General features: G+C 41.6%; 1 protein-coding gene across 7 annotated transcripts in view; it reads left to right on the top strand.

Moving 5' to 3' along the window:
- The first annotated feature begins 7,930 nt into the window (after positions 1-7,930).
- Positions 7,931-15,322, top strand: part of EPB41L4A (erythrocyte membrane protein band 4.1 like 4A) — a 240,266-nt gene continuing 232,874 nt past the window's right edge. For 2 of the 7 annotated variants that reach the window (XM_073889201.1, XM_073889195.1), the window contains exons 1-2: positions 7,932-8,536; positions 8,913-9,336. In XM_073889201.1, coding sequence (XP_073745302.1) covers positions 9,238-9,336 — 99 coding nt within the window. In that variant the 5' untranslated portion in view covers positions 7,932-8,536; positions 8,913-9,237. Of the gene's footprint in view, positions 8,537-8,912; positions 9,337-15,322 lie in introns of all 7 variants that reach the window. The other 5 variants (XM_073889188.1, XM_073889181.1, XM_025866886.2 and 2 more) reach the window with 3 other exon arrangements.

Below are 15,322 nucleotides of genomic sequence, written 5' to 3'. Positions count from 1 at the left end.
GTAGTCAATGAGGCAATAAACTCTATTTTAAAGGTCAGTTTAAGTTGGGTTTTCAAAAGCATCCTGATATCATTTAATTTACAAAAAAATTTATATACATGCCTTCTTTCTTATCTGCATCTGTTACATGAAAATATTTGTACCTGTGCCCATCACTTGTATTTACCAATGAACATGGTATAAATACAGAGACATTAACAATATTAAATAGATTATTTTAGGGGTGCCTGGGTGGCACAGTCAGTTGAACATCCCACTCTTGGTTTTGGCTCAGGTCTTGATCTTGGGGTCATGAGATCAAGCCCTGTGTTGGGCTTTGCATTCGGCACAGAGTTGCTTAAGTTTCTCTCTCCCTCTGCCCCTCCCCACTGTGCTCTCTCTCTCTCAGATAAATAAATAAATCTTAAAAAAAATAGATTATTTTAGCAGAAAAGAGTAGTATAAACATAGTTCTAATAAATACCATACTTCTTCAATTTTCAAGATGACATTTTTCCATGTTAATATATATCTGAAAGTGGGCTACCTCCTATAATTGATAGTATCTTCAATTAATTGGCAGTTTTTCTTTCTTTCTTAGCAGTAGAATAAGTTACAAATGTAACTGGTGGCATCTTAGATTCAATTAAATACAATGATTTAATTAAAATTGGATGTAAATCTCTTTAGTATTATTTTATCCTATGTACAACTTGGACGAAGCATACCCAGATATACACTAGTGATATATACATTATATGTATATACAACAAAGCTTAATTTCATACGTTCCTAGAGTTCTGGCTGGGGGATATATTACAAACAGTGGCAAATTATAAATTGAAAAAATAAATTAATTAAGACTTAAGGGCAGGAGTCCTGTAGTCAAACTCAACTCTGCCAAGTGCTAGGCACTTCATTTCTTTGTGTCTTGATCCCTTCATCTGTAAAATAATTAGGGGGTGGGATTAGGTGATTATTAAAATTCCTTCCAGATTTCATATGTCACAGATCCTATGTAACTATATGACTTGCTGTTGTTTTATAATGTCACAGACAACAACTATATAATTTTAGTAAAGCATGTTCTAAACCTAGATTAAAGGAATTATTGGAGAATGCTCCTCATTTTGGGCAACTCAAAATTAGGTCTTTCTCAACAGATTACTGCAACTCTTTTATCAGTATCATCTTGGTTACCAGCTCAAGTGCAAGCTCTAATATCATTATTTATTCAATGCAACTTGGGTGTAAACTCTGGTCTATAAGTTTGCACGAAAATCTAAAGTGTTTACCATTGCCCTAATTTCTCATCCAAGTTAATTTCTACAGAAAAAAGGAAATATCTCATAAAACTTCTGAGATCCAAGTGCCAACCACAGAACCCAGTAATATACAGAGCAATGCAAATCCCTGAGGCTAAAGTGCATATCTCAATATAGAGCAATGGTTGTATCCTTACTCCAACTCTTTTTTTTTTTAAAGATTTATTTGTTTATTTGAGAGAGAGAGAGAGAGCACATGAGTGGGGGGAGGGGCAGAAGGAAGGGGGAGAGAGAGAATACTCAAGCAGACTCCTTGCTGAGCACGGAGCCTGTCGCAGGGCTCGATTCCATGACCCTGAGCTCATGACCTGAGCTGGAACCAAGAGTCAGCGGCTTAACCCACTGAGCCACCCAGGTGCCCCCAACTCTTTTTTTTTTTTCTTTAGTTACTCCAACTCTTTATTACCACATCAACAAAAATTGCTTTTGGTTAAGATGGATACCTGGGAAAGTAAGCGTTTTCTAGAAGAAAATCAAGATAGAGTTCAGGTGAGAGTGCTCAAAGGAAATGTGCATGTAGCATGCCAGAAGAGAAGCTTGTATAAGTAATCTCATTCAGTCTGCACATATTTACTAAGAATCTATGTCTATCAAGCACTGTAACAGGTGCTTGAAAAACAAAAGTGATTAAGTCAAACATGGCCCTGATTTCAGGAACTACAGTCTGGTAAGGGGGTGGTAATAATGCAGATTGGATAGGGACCCAAACCAGACCTGGGAGTCAGGCGAGCTTCCTGGAGAAGGAAGAGCAAAGGGGATGCCTGAGCACTGAATGGATCTATGAAATGAAAGTGGGGGAGCAGGTGGAGGTTTTGAGAGAGGCGGGGTTTTAGGAAGAGGAGGGCATTAAGCTGAGAAAACAGCTCACAATGAGAGAAGGCATGAGGATTCAGGGGCTAAAGATGAGTGATTCATGGGCCATCTACTCAGCACCTCTCTGAGTCAGGTGACATGGTTGCTAATAGAGATTTTGTGGCTTCCCCTTTGTTTTGTGTGCCAATTTGGCCTCCTTTTGTTCTTTATTATACATTTTTTATTTTATGTGATTAATAATTAAAATTAAAAAGATTTATCTAGCTATAGGAGTAATATTCATGGAAGAAAATCTATAAAAAAATAAACAAAACCATAGAAGACAAAATTCACTCACAATTCTACAAAGAGATAATCACTGTTGATATTTTTACATACATAAATCTAGCCCTTGTTGTCTGCATGCCCATTGAAAGAAATGGGATCATAAACTATACTCTTTTTAAAAATGATTTTAGGGGCACCTGGGTGGCTCAGTTGGTTAAGCATCTACCTTTGGCTCAGGTCATGATCCCAGGGTCCTGGGATAGAGCCCCATGTCGAGCCTCCTGGAGTTGTCAGGCTCCCTGCTCAGTAGGGAGTATGCTTCTCACTCTCCCTCTGCCCCTCCCCCCACTGTGTGAGCATGCTCTCTCTCTCTCTCTCACTCTCAAATAAATCAATAAACTATTTAAAAAATAAAATTTTAAAATATTTATGTAATGACTAGGTAATACATATCCAAATAATAGGATTCAAAATTCTAAATGTACAGAAAGGAATATAATAAAATGTTAAGTCTCTATTCTGTTCCCTTCCAACCAACCATCTGTGTTCCCTCCCTGGAGTGAATGACTGTTTTCAGTTTTTCTTGGCAACTTCTTAATTTTAGAATCAGAAGGCTAGACACTGAACTTGGAGCTCAACTTCTTCAGATGTTTTTTTGCCAGATGTTATACTGGTTTGTTCCTTCCCTGTAATGCCACTCTTACGGGAAGAGTAACTTGTTATTTCCAGAGGAAAGGGATGGGAAAGCAGCATGCTGGGCATGAAGATCCAGAAGCACTAGAATACAAGTCCCACGTCCCTTACTTTATAGAAGAACATTCCGAGGCACAGATGATGGGACTTCTTTAAGGTTACATGGCTAGTTTGATCTACAATCAAAATAATTGCAGGATAACTAAAAGCTAATTTCCTCATCCCTTCCTCAAATTTCTATAGGTGGATTAATAAATTGATATTAGTAAAATTAAGTTGATATGCTTTATTCAGGGTATGAACAGAATACATGAACCAGGTAAAATAGTCTTTAGAGTCCAGGTTAGAACCTAGGAAAGTAGTTCATTTTTAAATGAAGGTTAATTTTGTTAACCACTAATGATGTTCTTTTGTTTAATATAAAAAAATCTATTTTCATTTAAATTAATTCATGTTCGTTGTAAAAAGCCCCCAAACTTTGTTTTAAAAACACACCAAAATGGACCTTTCTATATGCACTATTATATAAGCTGTTCTTTTTTGCCTCACTGCTTACCTGGATAACTTTGCATGTCAGTCCATTTACATTCATCTCATCTCTTCTAACAGCTGCTGGGAATTCTATTACATGCATATGCTAGAATTAACGTAACAACTCCCTATTACTGAGCATGTGAATTGTTGAAAGAGCTTTAATATTATAAACATGCTGTAGTAAATATCTTTCTTCATATATCTGTGTCTGTTATTTGATGAAGATAAATCCCCAGATGTTGAATTTCTGGTTCAAAGTTTTAATATTTAAATTACTTAATATTTAAATATTTAAATTACTTTAATATTTAAATCTCAGTATTTAAATTACTGTATTTATGATAGATTGCATTCCAGAGAGCCTGAATCAATTCACAACTCCAACAACAATGTATCAAAGTACCCCTTTTACCCATTCTTGCCCATCTTTGGAATCTCTCAAACCAATAGGCAAAGATGTTAATCAGTTGTTTAAAAAAAAAAAAGTCCCCAAAGGGACTAGACTTATCAACTATCTCTGCTGCTCCTTTTTTTTTTTTTGATAGTATGCATATGAACAGTGAAGGGGGAACTAGGGTATTTCAAAGTGAAAATTCCAAACCATTTAAACTAAATACAAACCATATCAACACATCACCAACAAGGATTAAAATTGCAAAAATAAGGATTTTCAGTAAACCCCAAAGAACATTTATATGGAGATCACAAAAATGAAGAAATAGCTTAGATTGTTGTCTTAGGAGATGTCTTCTCTTGAAATGTGGGTAACACCCTTGAGGCATTTCAGTAAATGGGATCTAAGGCTTTAGTAGAGGAGAATAGCTGGTTAGTGACATATATATGAAGTGAGTCAGAAGGCAGGATGGTCTTAAAAACTGGATGTGCCTGAGCACATACTATATTAGAAAGAAAAATGCGTAAGGTGTTTGAATAGAATAGGCAGTAGTATGTTGAAACTAAAACAGGGATATTTATCTTCCTTAAAAATGACTCTTTCTAACTTGGCAGGGTCTTCAATACTCTTCCTTGGTAGGCATGATTTTGATGGATGGCTAGATTAATAGGGAGGTAAAGAATGAGCCACTCCCCTTGGAAAAAATTATTTATAGGTAATCAGGACCAACGTTTATTGTTTATTGGAAGGATAAGCTCTAAAGCAGTGATTCTCAAACCAGCAGCATAAGCATCACCTGGGAATCTGTTAAAAATGCAAAATTTCAGGCTCCACTTCAGATGGACTGAATTTGAAACTCGGGGTAGAGCCAGCAATCTGTGTTTTAACAAGCCTTCCTGGTGATTCTGCTGCACTGCCTCTGGGTAGTTAAATAATTATTTACTGTTTTTAAGGTGTTCTTTCTTTTTGCAAATTACAGTCAACTTCCTGAAGTTTAGAAAATGTAAAATTATAAAAAGATGCCAAAAGACATGGATTGTTTAAAGACATCTTCCTAAAAAGAACACGGTGCTTTAAAAAGAATTCTGTCTGGCATTTTGAAGTACACGTTTCAGCAAGGGGTGGGGGGCCTGCTCTATGTAGACCGAAATTGCTTCTTCCAGGATGGGGTTTCAGGCAGTCCTTCACAGATGGTCTACGTATTTCCATAATATTATATCTGCTATGAACTTGTTTGTCATTTGACACATCTACATAGGCCTATTATGACAAGATATCATCTTGACCAAAGGAAGTATTTTTCTAAAAATCTCTGAAAAGAGATCAAAGGCTTTGGCACAAAGCTTTAAATAGACTGTATTATGTTATGCACGTGTTGAAAACAATACTATTTTCCTGGGGGGAAAATGTGTTTAAATAGTATCTTGTTAATTTCTTTCTCTGGATAGGCAGAGAAAGTCTTCCTCCAAAATCCTGTGGAGGGTATATGTGCAGCTTTTAAAGAAACCATCATAGTGTCATCTAGAGTACTGTCTCACATCCGTGCCAGCAGCATATGAGAATTCAAACTGTTCCATATCCTTGCCGACACTTGGTATGGTGGTATGGTAGCCATCCTATCAGGTCTGTAGTGGTATCTCATGGTGATTTTATTTTGTATTTCCCTAATGACTAATGATGTTGAACATCTTTTCAAATGCTCATTTGCCATTTATCTGTCTTATGATCCAATCAATTATTCCACTTTTTTTTTTTAATTTCAAAAGAAATACAAGCACATGTCCAAAGACATGGATCCTTGCTATGGTCTGCACTGTGTTGCTCCAAATTTATATGTTGAAGCTCTGACCCCCAGTATGACTCTATTTGGAGATAGGGCCTATCATGAGGTAATTAAGGTTAAAAGAGGTCAGATGGGTGGGGCCTTGATACGATGGGTTTAGTGTCCTTACTCTGTAGGGCTCCTGCTAATTCCCACGCCTCCCAGTAGAGAGGAGGTCACGTGAGCCACAGTGGGCTCGCAGGCATCTATAAGCCAGGAAGAAAGGTTTTACCAGAAAGCAACCATGCTAGCACTCTGATCTTGGACTGCCAGCTTCCAGAACTATGAGAAAAGAAGTGCCTGTTGTGTAAGCCACCCAGTCTGTGGCATTTTGTTACGGCGGCCTGAGCTGACTTGTGCAGTCCTCAGAGCGGGATTTGTAATATTTGAATTATTTGTAACAGTAAAAAACTGGAAACCACAAAAATGAATGGATAAATAAGTTGTGGTATATACATATTAAGGAATACTACTGAGCAATACAAATGAATGGACTGTTGGTATATACAACAACATGGACAAATCTCAGTTATGCCACGTGATACAGAGCAGACCAAGAAAAAAAGAGTTGTCACAATTATGCCATTTCTATTAAAGTCTAGGAAATGTAGACAATCTATAGAGAGCAAATCTGTGGCTGCCTGGGAGATGAGGTGTGGTGAGGAAAGAGAAGGAAGAACTACAAAGGTACAGGAGGAAACTTTAGGGGGTGATGAATACATTTATTAGCTTGATTGTAGTCGTGGTTTCAAGGATACGTATGTCAAACTTATCAAACTATATGCTTTAAATATATCCAGTTTACTGTATGCCAATTATAGTTCAATAAGGTGTTTGAAAAACCCCCAACAACCTGTGGAATCTTCCTATTATCTCTAGGAAACTCCAATTTTGTGTTAAATAGACTTTTTTTTTCTTTTCTCCAATCTCTGACAAAGAAATGGAAAAGAAAGTGCTTTACTAAGAAATGGCTGTCACAGGTATAGAAATTCTTGGCTTTGTACTTTCCCTTGTGAGGGACCTGGAACAGAATTCTTGCCCCCATCCCAAACCCTCAGCCTTTTCATTACCATTGGAGGTAAAACAAAAATAAAACAAAACAAAGTCAAAGGACATAAAACAAGTGTCAGTGAAACTCAAAACTGGGAAAGAAATGATTACACTTGCATTTTACCTTTTGTTTTTGCAAGCACAGGTGACCCTATTGGATATTGTGGTAAAGAATGAAAACCTGTTATGAAGCCTTTCAATCACATTTGGTAATTTATGTCAGGAACATTCTGTTACAGAAAAGCTTCCAGAAGTAAGGACGTTAAAATCCAGAATAATGTGTCAGCTCATGTCAGGCAAAACATTGACAACACAGCCCAAAATTGGACACAGAATTTGATTAGGAATTCAAAACCTGCTTCAATCTCACGGAAGCCTTGGAAGATACAATAGGGTTTGATTCTTAGCTTTAGGTAAAGTTCATACTAAACATGAGGGTTTGTATCTATTGCACTTTGGGGACTGTGCTAATTCATGTTTGGATGGGCCTGAGATGACAGGAAAGGCGGAGTCTTAGAAGGTCCTTTGTGGCAAATGACTATGGAATGAAACTTCCTCCAAAGTTGTAAATTGTTCATTTCCATTCTACTGTGTGGCAGACGCCAGTATTTTTTTTCTTTAAAATTTTTTTAAGGTTTTAAGCAAATTTTGAGTTTTGACTACCTAGCTTATAAGTGGTAGAAGAGGGAACTCAAAACTATGAGATGCCAAAGCTCTTGCTCTTTCTGATACTCAATATGAGGTAGAGAAGTTTTCTGGGAGGCCTACCGTCAACCCTGCCCCACGTCCTCCCCGCCCCACGTCCTCCCCGGTGTCTGCTCTAACTTCTACTTGCATCAACTCGCTGCTGGTTCGCAGCTGGAGAGCACAGACTGCACCTGCTCCGAAGGCCAGGGAGCCCGGCCTCATCCGGCGCTCAGCCTCCGCTGCTTGTGCACGGACACGAGGACCCACCAGGGGTCACTGCAGCCTCAGAACTATTGTGCCCGCCAGTCCAGGACACGGCCCGTCGCGCTGAGGGCGTGGGACTGGGAGCGCCGAACGCCAGGGTCCGAGCAGAACTGCTCCCGGCCTTCCTGGAGCCAGCCTCCGGTCTCCCCGGGAAACGGATACGGCAAGCTGGGCCAGGGCTCGGGACAGCCAGGCGGCCAGGGTGCAGCGCACGGCTTCCCGTGCGGACCTGCTCGCACCTCGCCGTTCGTCCACCTCCGCTCCGCCTTCCGCCCTTAGGCGGGACCCCGCCCGGAAGGGGCGCCCCTTCCCGGCCTCTGGGCCCCCGCTCCGCTCCGGGGCTTTCTGCTGACGACGGGGCCCAGCCTAGCTGCACCTGGGCTGCTCCCGCCCGGGGCGCCGCCCCTCGCGCCGCCTAGAGAACTTTCCCGGGAGCCGCCGCGGCCTGCACGCCCAGGGCACACCCCCATCCGCCCGCCGGCGCATTCCCAGCTTGGGCTCCCGCTTCTCCGCCGGCCCGCGCGCCCGCAAGCCCTCTGACTCCCCGCTTCTCAGAATCTCCCGGAGGAGCAGCACTCCGCTGCCACAGCAAGGCGTTCTCGGAGAGCGAGCTTGAACTTGGCCACACACAGCCCCCCATGATGAGTTCGAGGGTCCCCAGACGGGAGCCGCGCCCCGCCAAGAGCTGACTTGCCCTCGCCAGTGTTGGTAAGGAGCCCGCTGCCCTTTCCGACACTCTCGGGCTTCTGGGTGCCCGCGGGATGGGGTGGCGGAGGTAGCTGACTGACGACCCTCGCCACTGGCTCTGCAGTGGGACTGGGACGTCGTGGGTACCCCTGACACAAAGGAACAGCAGAGTGTTCCCCAATCGGCTGCGGGGTGGGGTCGGGGCTGGAAGTGGGAGCCCTCCGGGGAATCCGCAGGGAAGGGAGGCCGGGTGTCGCGGCCGCTCTCCGAGCGGGCGCAAGGCTGAGGGGGCTGCACAGCTCCCAGGGGTTTCCTCGCCTGGGGAGGGCCTGGAGCTCGCGTCCCTCCCTTTTCCTGTTTCTTGCCCCCATTGCCAGGCGACTTTTGTCGTCCCCAGGACTGCGGGAGGGGCCGCGGCGCCCCCGCCTTCGGAGGAGCCCGAGCCGCAGGATGCGCGGGGACGCGCCGCCGCCCTCCGCCCTCAGTTCCGCCGGCGCTTCCCCGGCGGCTCCCGGGCGCTGACTCCCCGGGCTTCTCCGCCCTCCTTACCTCCAGCTGGCGCCGGGCGGCTCGTCCGCGTGGCCCTGGACCCCGCCGGGAACCGGCCCTCTCGCCCTGGCCGCCGCGCGGACAATAAATTAATGCCTGGCGCTTGAGGGGAGGGGGCGGCTCGGCGCCTTGGTCGCGGCTTTCTCTCCTGGCTGGAGACGGCCACAGCCGACATGGGCTGCTTCTGCGCTGTTCCGGAAGAATTTTACTGCGAAGTTTTGCTTCTGAATGAATCCAAGTTAACCCTCACCACCCAGCAGCAGGGCATCAAGGTAGGCGCGGGCCGGGGGCGTGTCCCGGGGGGTCGGCAGCCGGGCAGGCTCGGGGGTCCGAGGCTTTGTCTGAGGGCTGTCACGGGTCTCGGCCGGCCACTGCTCTCTGCGAGCTGGGAAGGAGCCGCGGCTGCCCTGCGCTCAGGTAGAGTGTGTACGGGTCCGGGTGGATTCACTGTGAGTCCCTTCACATAAAGGGAAGTAAGTTTCTTGTCTCAAGGATAGTCCGCCAATCCACTCTCAGCCGCAGCCCACAGTCCGGCAACTGAGACCAAAACACTTCCCAGCACCAGTTTCCTCCAAAAGCATCTAAGGCCCCCGCAGCTCCAAAGAGGCACAGGATTGAATATACGGGCTGCATACAGTGTTGAAGGCACGATTTCCCTTGGCTTTGTTGAAGGCTTTTTTCTATTCGTGTCATTGGGGAAGTAACATATAGTTCACTCGCTGAAACACATTTACTGGGTGACTGTGATTGTGTTGCCTGGGTTTGTAGTTGGGTAATGCTACGTTTGGACGGACAATAATTTCCAGTTCTACAAGCCAACTGGTTTTATCCTCACGTTTAAGTACACATCTCTCAAAGAGACTCGGTAAATAACTTTGCTCCTGTTTGTAGGCCATTAAAATGCAATTACTGCTATTAACCTAGAGAACCTAAACAATCCACTTCCTTAATTTTGATGAGTTCTTATGTTTATGGTTGACAACCTGACGGACGCGCCTGCGCGCTTGTTTTGCTCTTGCTAACAACTAACTACCCAAAGGTGATCCGAATTCCGAACGTTTTGTTTTGTTTCTTTTTCTGCATATTTAAATCGCCGGAGCATTTTAAATAACCTTAGCAGCTGAGTCCAGTGAAGGGCTACCGCTCCTCCTTCCCACTATTGTCCCCCACCCTCCATCCCCGTGGAGCTGGCGGTCTGAGAATCAAGTTCAAGCTGCAGGTGTCCTAGTCTTGTATGGCATAAGTTAATCTCAATGGCGTAGGCCCTGGGCATTTCCTTGTGTGAATCAGTTTTTACACAGCTTTATTATGTACACTGAAGTAACTGTTCCTGGCCAAAAGCTGAAGCTCTGATGTCACCATTCCTGGTGTACAGAATTCTCATTTCACAGGTGTCAATCTTAAGCAGGAGATGGGGGTAAAAATGATCAGTTAAAGCCACAAGATAAAGTTAACCCTTTCTTCGGGAAATTGTTTAGAACATTGCTTCCAGGAATTATAAAACGCAAAAGTCGATCAGATTCTCATTTGGTGCTTCCCTTCAAGGCCAATAAAAGACTTCTGGAGGGGCGCCTGGGTGGCTCAGATGGTTAAGCGTCTGCCTTTGGCTCCAGTCATGATCCCGGGATTCCGGGATCCTGGGATCGAGCCTGGTGTTGGACTCCTGGCTCAGCAGGGAGTCTGCTTCTCCCTCTCCCTCTGCCTCTCCCCCTGCTCATGCGCGCGCTCTCTCTCTCTCTCTATCTCTCTCTCTGTCTCAAATGAATAAATAAAATCTTTAAAAAAAAGACTCCTGGAAAAGTTTGTTTCATATTTTCATATTTTACATTTCCAGCTTTTCTTTATGTTCCCCCTCCCCCCATGAAATCAGGAAAAGAACTTTTCAAAAGGGTGTAGCATTCTTTGGTGTACTGTGCAAATAGGCAAAAATCATAAAACATCATAAATTTTTGATAATACATAGATTCTCTTTGGCTTGGGGGAAAGAAACAATTAGAAAAAGATAACGGATGATCTGGTACTAAAACAACAAAGAAATCTTTCTGAAGTGCAGTCTGGAGTCATCTGGAGTGTGAGCTTCCTATTTAATCATGAAAGCCATACCCCTGTCAGCTGTGGAGCATGTACATTATTCTGTCAAGAGAGCAGCCAAGACTTGGGATCAAATGGAATAATTTTGTCAAAGAAACATGAATAAAAAATCCTGATCCATAATTACTTTTTATAACCTGATGGTGCTTATCTTGTTTTACAAATATGTTGAAAATTGGTGAGTGATTCAAAAGCAGTAGCAACTTTATAATGCTGTTATTTTGGATACATGCCATTTAACTAAACAATAATTTAAGCAGGCTTTTGTTGGAAGTAATCATTTTGCAACAGGCTTGGCCTGTTTCAGTGTCAAAAAAAGCATGCCACAATTATTTTGATGACCATATGTGTAACACAGATGTTGTCTGCTGAAGTTAACCACATTATCTGTAACTACCAGGCTACCATTAAGTGCATGTGTTAAGCACCTATCTACTTGTGGTATGTACTAAATTAAACACATGTGTGTTTATAAATGGAATAATGTACGGACAGCATCTCACATGTGGATGGTATTGAGACATTGAATGGATATGTGTATGTTGTTATTCTGTACATATTTGACATTTTCTTTAACTCCTACTTTAGTTCATAAATAAAATAGTAAACTAAAATGTAAATGAAATAGTCAATAGCTACTATTATGGTGTTTTCCCCGGGATAGTACACTTGGTAACTTTTATGATCATTAATTAAAGTCAAAGTTAAGCATATGACATCAATTAGCCTATTTTACTCCTGAAATTAAAATAGAAAAATCTTTTTATTTTTCAAAAGTATTTCCTAACGTTTTGAGATGACCCTTTTCCATATTCTATCTCAAATGAAATGAAGACAGTTAATTTTGCATTAAAATTATTCACTTATTTCATCCCTTCGTGGAAGGATGGATTTTACTGATTCCTAAGTAGTTACTTAAGAATTTGCTTGTATTACTGTCATAATAATGCACTGTGAGTTTAAAAAATTAATTGTGAATTTAAGTAGAAGAAATGTGAGAGAAACTTGGTAAAACATTTTTTCTGTGTGCCATTTTGAAAAAACACTATTTGGATTTGTTTAAGTACCAAATTACAAATTGAAGTTAATCATGAAGTGATTTTCTGCAACTTAGATCAAAGTCTTTCATCGACTAGAAAAAAAATTGATGTGTTTGCTCCCATGGAAAGCATTTCAGCCTGGAGACAATAGTTACACATCTTCTGTGTCAAGATGAATAGCATTTAAGTGGAAAATAATTTTCTGTTTTTAAAGAAATAAAACGCAATGTATTTGTATTCATACTAATGTTATATAGAAATTTGCTTCTTAACTTGCCTTAGAGGTAACCTTACCTTGACAAGTGGGAAGTCTTTCGTATGCAGTTCGCAGTTTGAGCCTTATCTAGGATTTAAGAACCCAAGTTTATATAAACCGAAAGCTGTTGGTTGTGTGTTGACCCCCACAATAGCTTTTAGCTGTTTGTTCTATGCTGCTATCTCTGTTGTTTGTTTAAGTAAGAATTTCTGCTGTGGTTGGTCTTTTGGTTTTTTGAGTAATGTTTGTTCAGGGAAAGTTTTGTTATGTCCTTTGTGGTTCTCTGTGCTGGGGGAGGTAGAGATCTTTTTTTCTCTGAGAAAGCAAAATTTGACTGTGGCTCAAACTACTTGTGTAAGTTGTCAAATGATTAGCAAAAGATTTTCAGGGGAAAAAATCAGAAGGTTTGATTATAAATATAGGCCTCAAAATGGCTGCTGCAAATATGAACTGGATTAATATTTTCGTTTCAGTGAGGTTTTAGTGCTCTGAGCAGTAATGTAATAAACACTGAGGTGCTTATTTTCCCTTGTTGTATTTGACTAAATTAATGGAACCAATATGACAGCAAGATGGAAATTCCATTAGCTTTCTTAAAAAGGCGTTATTGAGATATACAGTTCACACAATTGAAGTGTGCAATTTACCCATTAACTTCTAAATGAAGTTACTTCCTAATCATCCTGAGGTTTCTGAGGAAATATTGAGTCAGTTTTAATGCTTTGATCAGAAACTTCCTAATAAACTAGAAAAACACTCAGAAGGTAGGGACTTAAATTATTTGCATCTCACTTACCAAGAATTGTGATTTTCATTCCATTTGGACTGGTGAAGAAAACATCTAAGAAGACTGGGAACACAGTGACAAGCACCAGTGCTTCATAAGTCATACTAAATATATATGTGGCTACCCGTATCTTTTAATATCAGCCTCATAAGGTATAGAGTCAGGGACCTGTAAACATAGGTTGAAGCAAGAAATCGTACACCAACATGTCTGTCAATGTGAGGTTGGCCGTGGGTCTTGTGTAGTTGGTAAATTAGATGTGACTGGGATAGAAGTCCCCCTCACCAACGCTGCATCTTGTTTTCTGAAATTCAAATAGGATTATTTGAAATTCAGTAGTAGTATTGTGGCTGTTGAAGATGGACTACTACATAAATGCTCCTTCAAATATCTTTGTTTTTAAAACGATTCAAAGTATTTCCCAGCTTTATTAAGGTATAACTGACAAATGGAATTAGATTAAATTATACAGCATGATTGATAGAACCTAAGTTGCAGCAGGATTCCCACTATCCCACCATTTGAGGTAGTGAACACATCCATCACCTCACACGATTACTTTTTGTTGTTGTTGAGAATACGTGAGTTCTACTCTCTTAGCAAATTTCAGTTCTACAATACAGCCTTATCAAGATCCTCAAACTATAAATGTCCCCTCAATTTTATAAGAAGTTTTTTTTCCTTGAAAAAAATTATTTAAAAATACCATTTATCATTCATGGTTTGAAAGTGATTTAAAAGTAATTTAAGAGAAGCATTGTTGGTTACCTCCAGCAACTAAAGGCTGTCCTTCTCCAAGTGCTTATAATTTTTTTGGTTTTTGGTGCACTACACTTTTTTTTTTTTTTTTTTTTTAGCCCTGTTAATATCATTGTTCTTGAATTCTGTAATGTTAAGCTGGAACTGACTTTGAACTGAACTTCAATTAATGCAGAGCTTTGAGGGGGCACCTGGCTGGCTCAGTCAGAGGAGCATGTGACTCTTGATCTTGGTGTCATGAGTTCAAGCCCCACATTGGAAGTAGGGCTTACTGGAAAAAAAAATGCAGAGCTTTTTTTGCTTTTGAGCATGGGTGTTGTCTTAATCTATTTGGGCTACTATAACCCATACCATTAACTGGGTGGCTTATAAACAAGAGAAATTTATTTCTCATAGTTCTAGAAGCTGGAAATCTGAGATCAGGGTGCGAGCATGGTCAGGTGAGGGCCCTTTTCTGGGTGAAAAACTTCTTGTTATATCCTCCCATGGTGGAAGGGGCTATGGAGCTTTTTTGGTCCTCTTTTAGGAGAACAATAATCCCAAAGGCACCAACTCCTACTACCTTGGGGGTTAAGGTTCCAACATATGAATTTTAGGGTCACACAAATATTCTGACTATAGCAGGGGATGATAAAGTTAAATCTAAATTATAGAGACAAAAGTCTAGACTCTTGATTAGCCACATGGACAGTGGCTTGTTATTTTTATTAAGACACAAAGAAAATGCGATACTCTTCTTTGATGGTTTGTTTCAAGTTGTATCTGAGTAGGACTAAGCAGTTCTTTGTTGTGGGAGGTTTTCCTGTCCATTGGGGGATGACCATATTCCTAGCCTCTACACAGGGGATGCCAGTAGCACTTCTTGCCCAGTCGCGACATCTGAAAATATCCTAGATGTTGCCACCTGTCTCTGGCTGGGCAATACCCATAAATTCCCAACTTCATTGTTTGCGTTACAGCCTGCCTGATCTAACCTTACCTTTAGCAGTTCTGAGGGCCTACTCAGATGACTTGCTCTGCAGGCACACCGAAATGCTCAGTTTCCCAAATGTACCAGACTCGTGTGCCTTTATGCATTGATTCCCGCCGGGTACCTTTCCCGAAGTACACACTCATCTGAGCCCATCCCTTAAGACTTGAATCAAGTGTCCTATTTGCCAGGAAGCCTTCAACCCAGGCTGACCAAGCAGTTAAGTGCTAGTCAGGGCTTCCCAAACACCCTGTTCCAGCACTTCCTTGTTGCATTGCAAGCATTATTTCTGGACACATGTGTCTCCTTCAGGAGCCTGTGAGACCCTACCTGTGGTTCCCTAGCAGCTAGCGCC

The sequence above is a fragment of the Callorhinus ursinus genome, unplaced genomic scaffold (assembly GCF_003265705.2).
Source record: "Callorhinus ursinus isolate GAN/ISIS: 27379988/994484 unplaced genomic scaffold, GSC_fseal_2.0 scaffold3, whole genome shotgun sequence".
Classification (NCBI taxonomy): Eukaryota; Metazoa; Chordata; class Mammalia; order Carnivora; family Otariidae; genus Callorhinus; species Callorhinus ursinus.
Note: the sequence above shows the minus strand (reverse complement) of the source record. Positions and strands in the feature narration are given on the sequence as shown.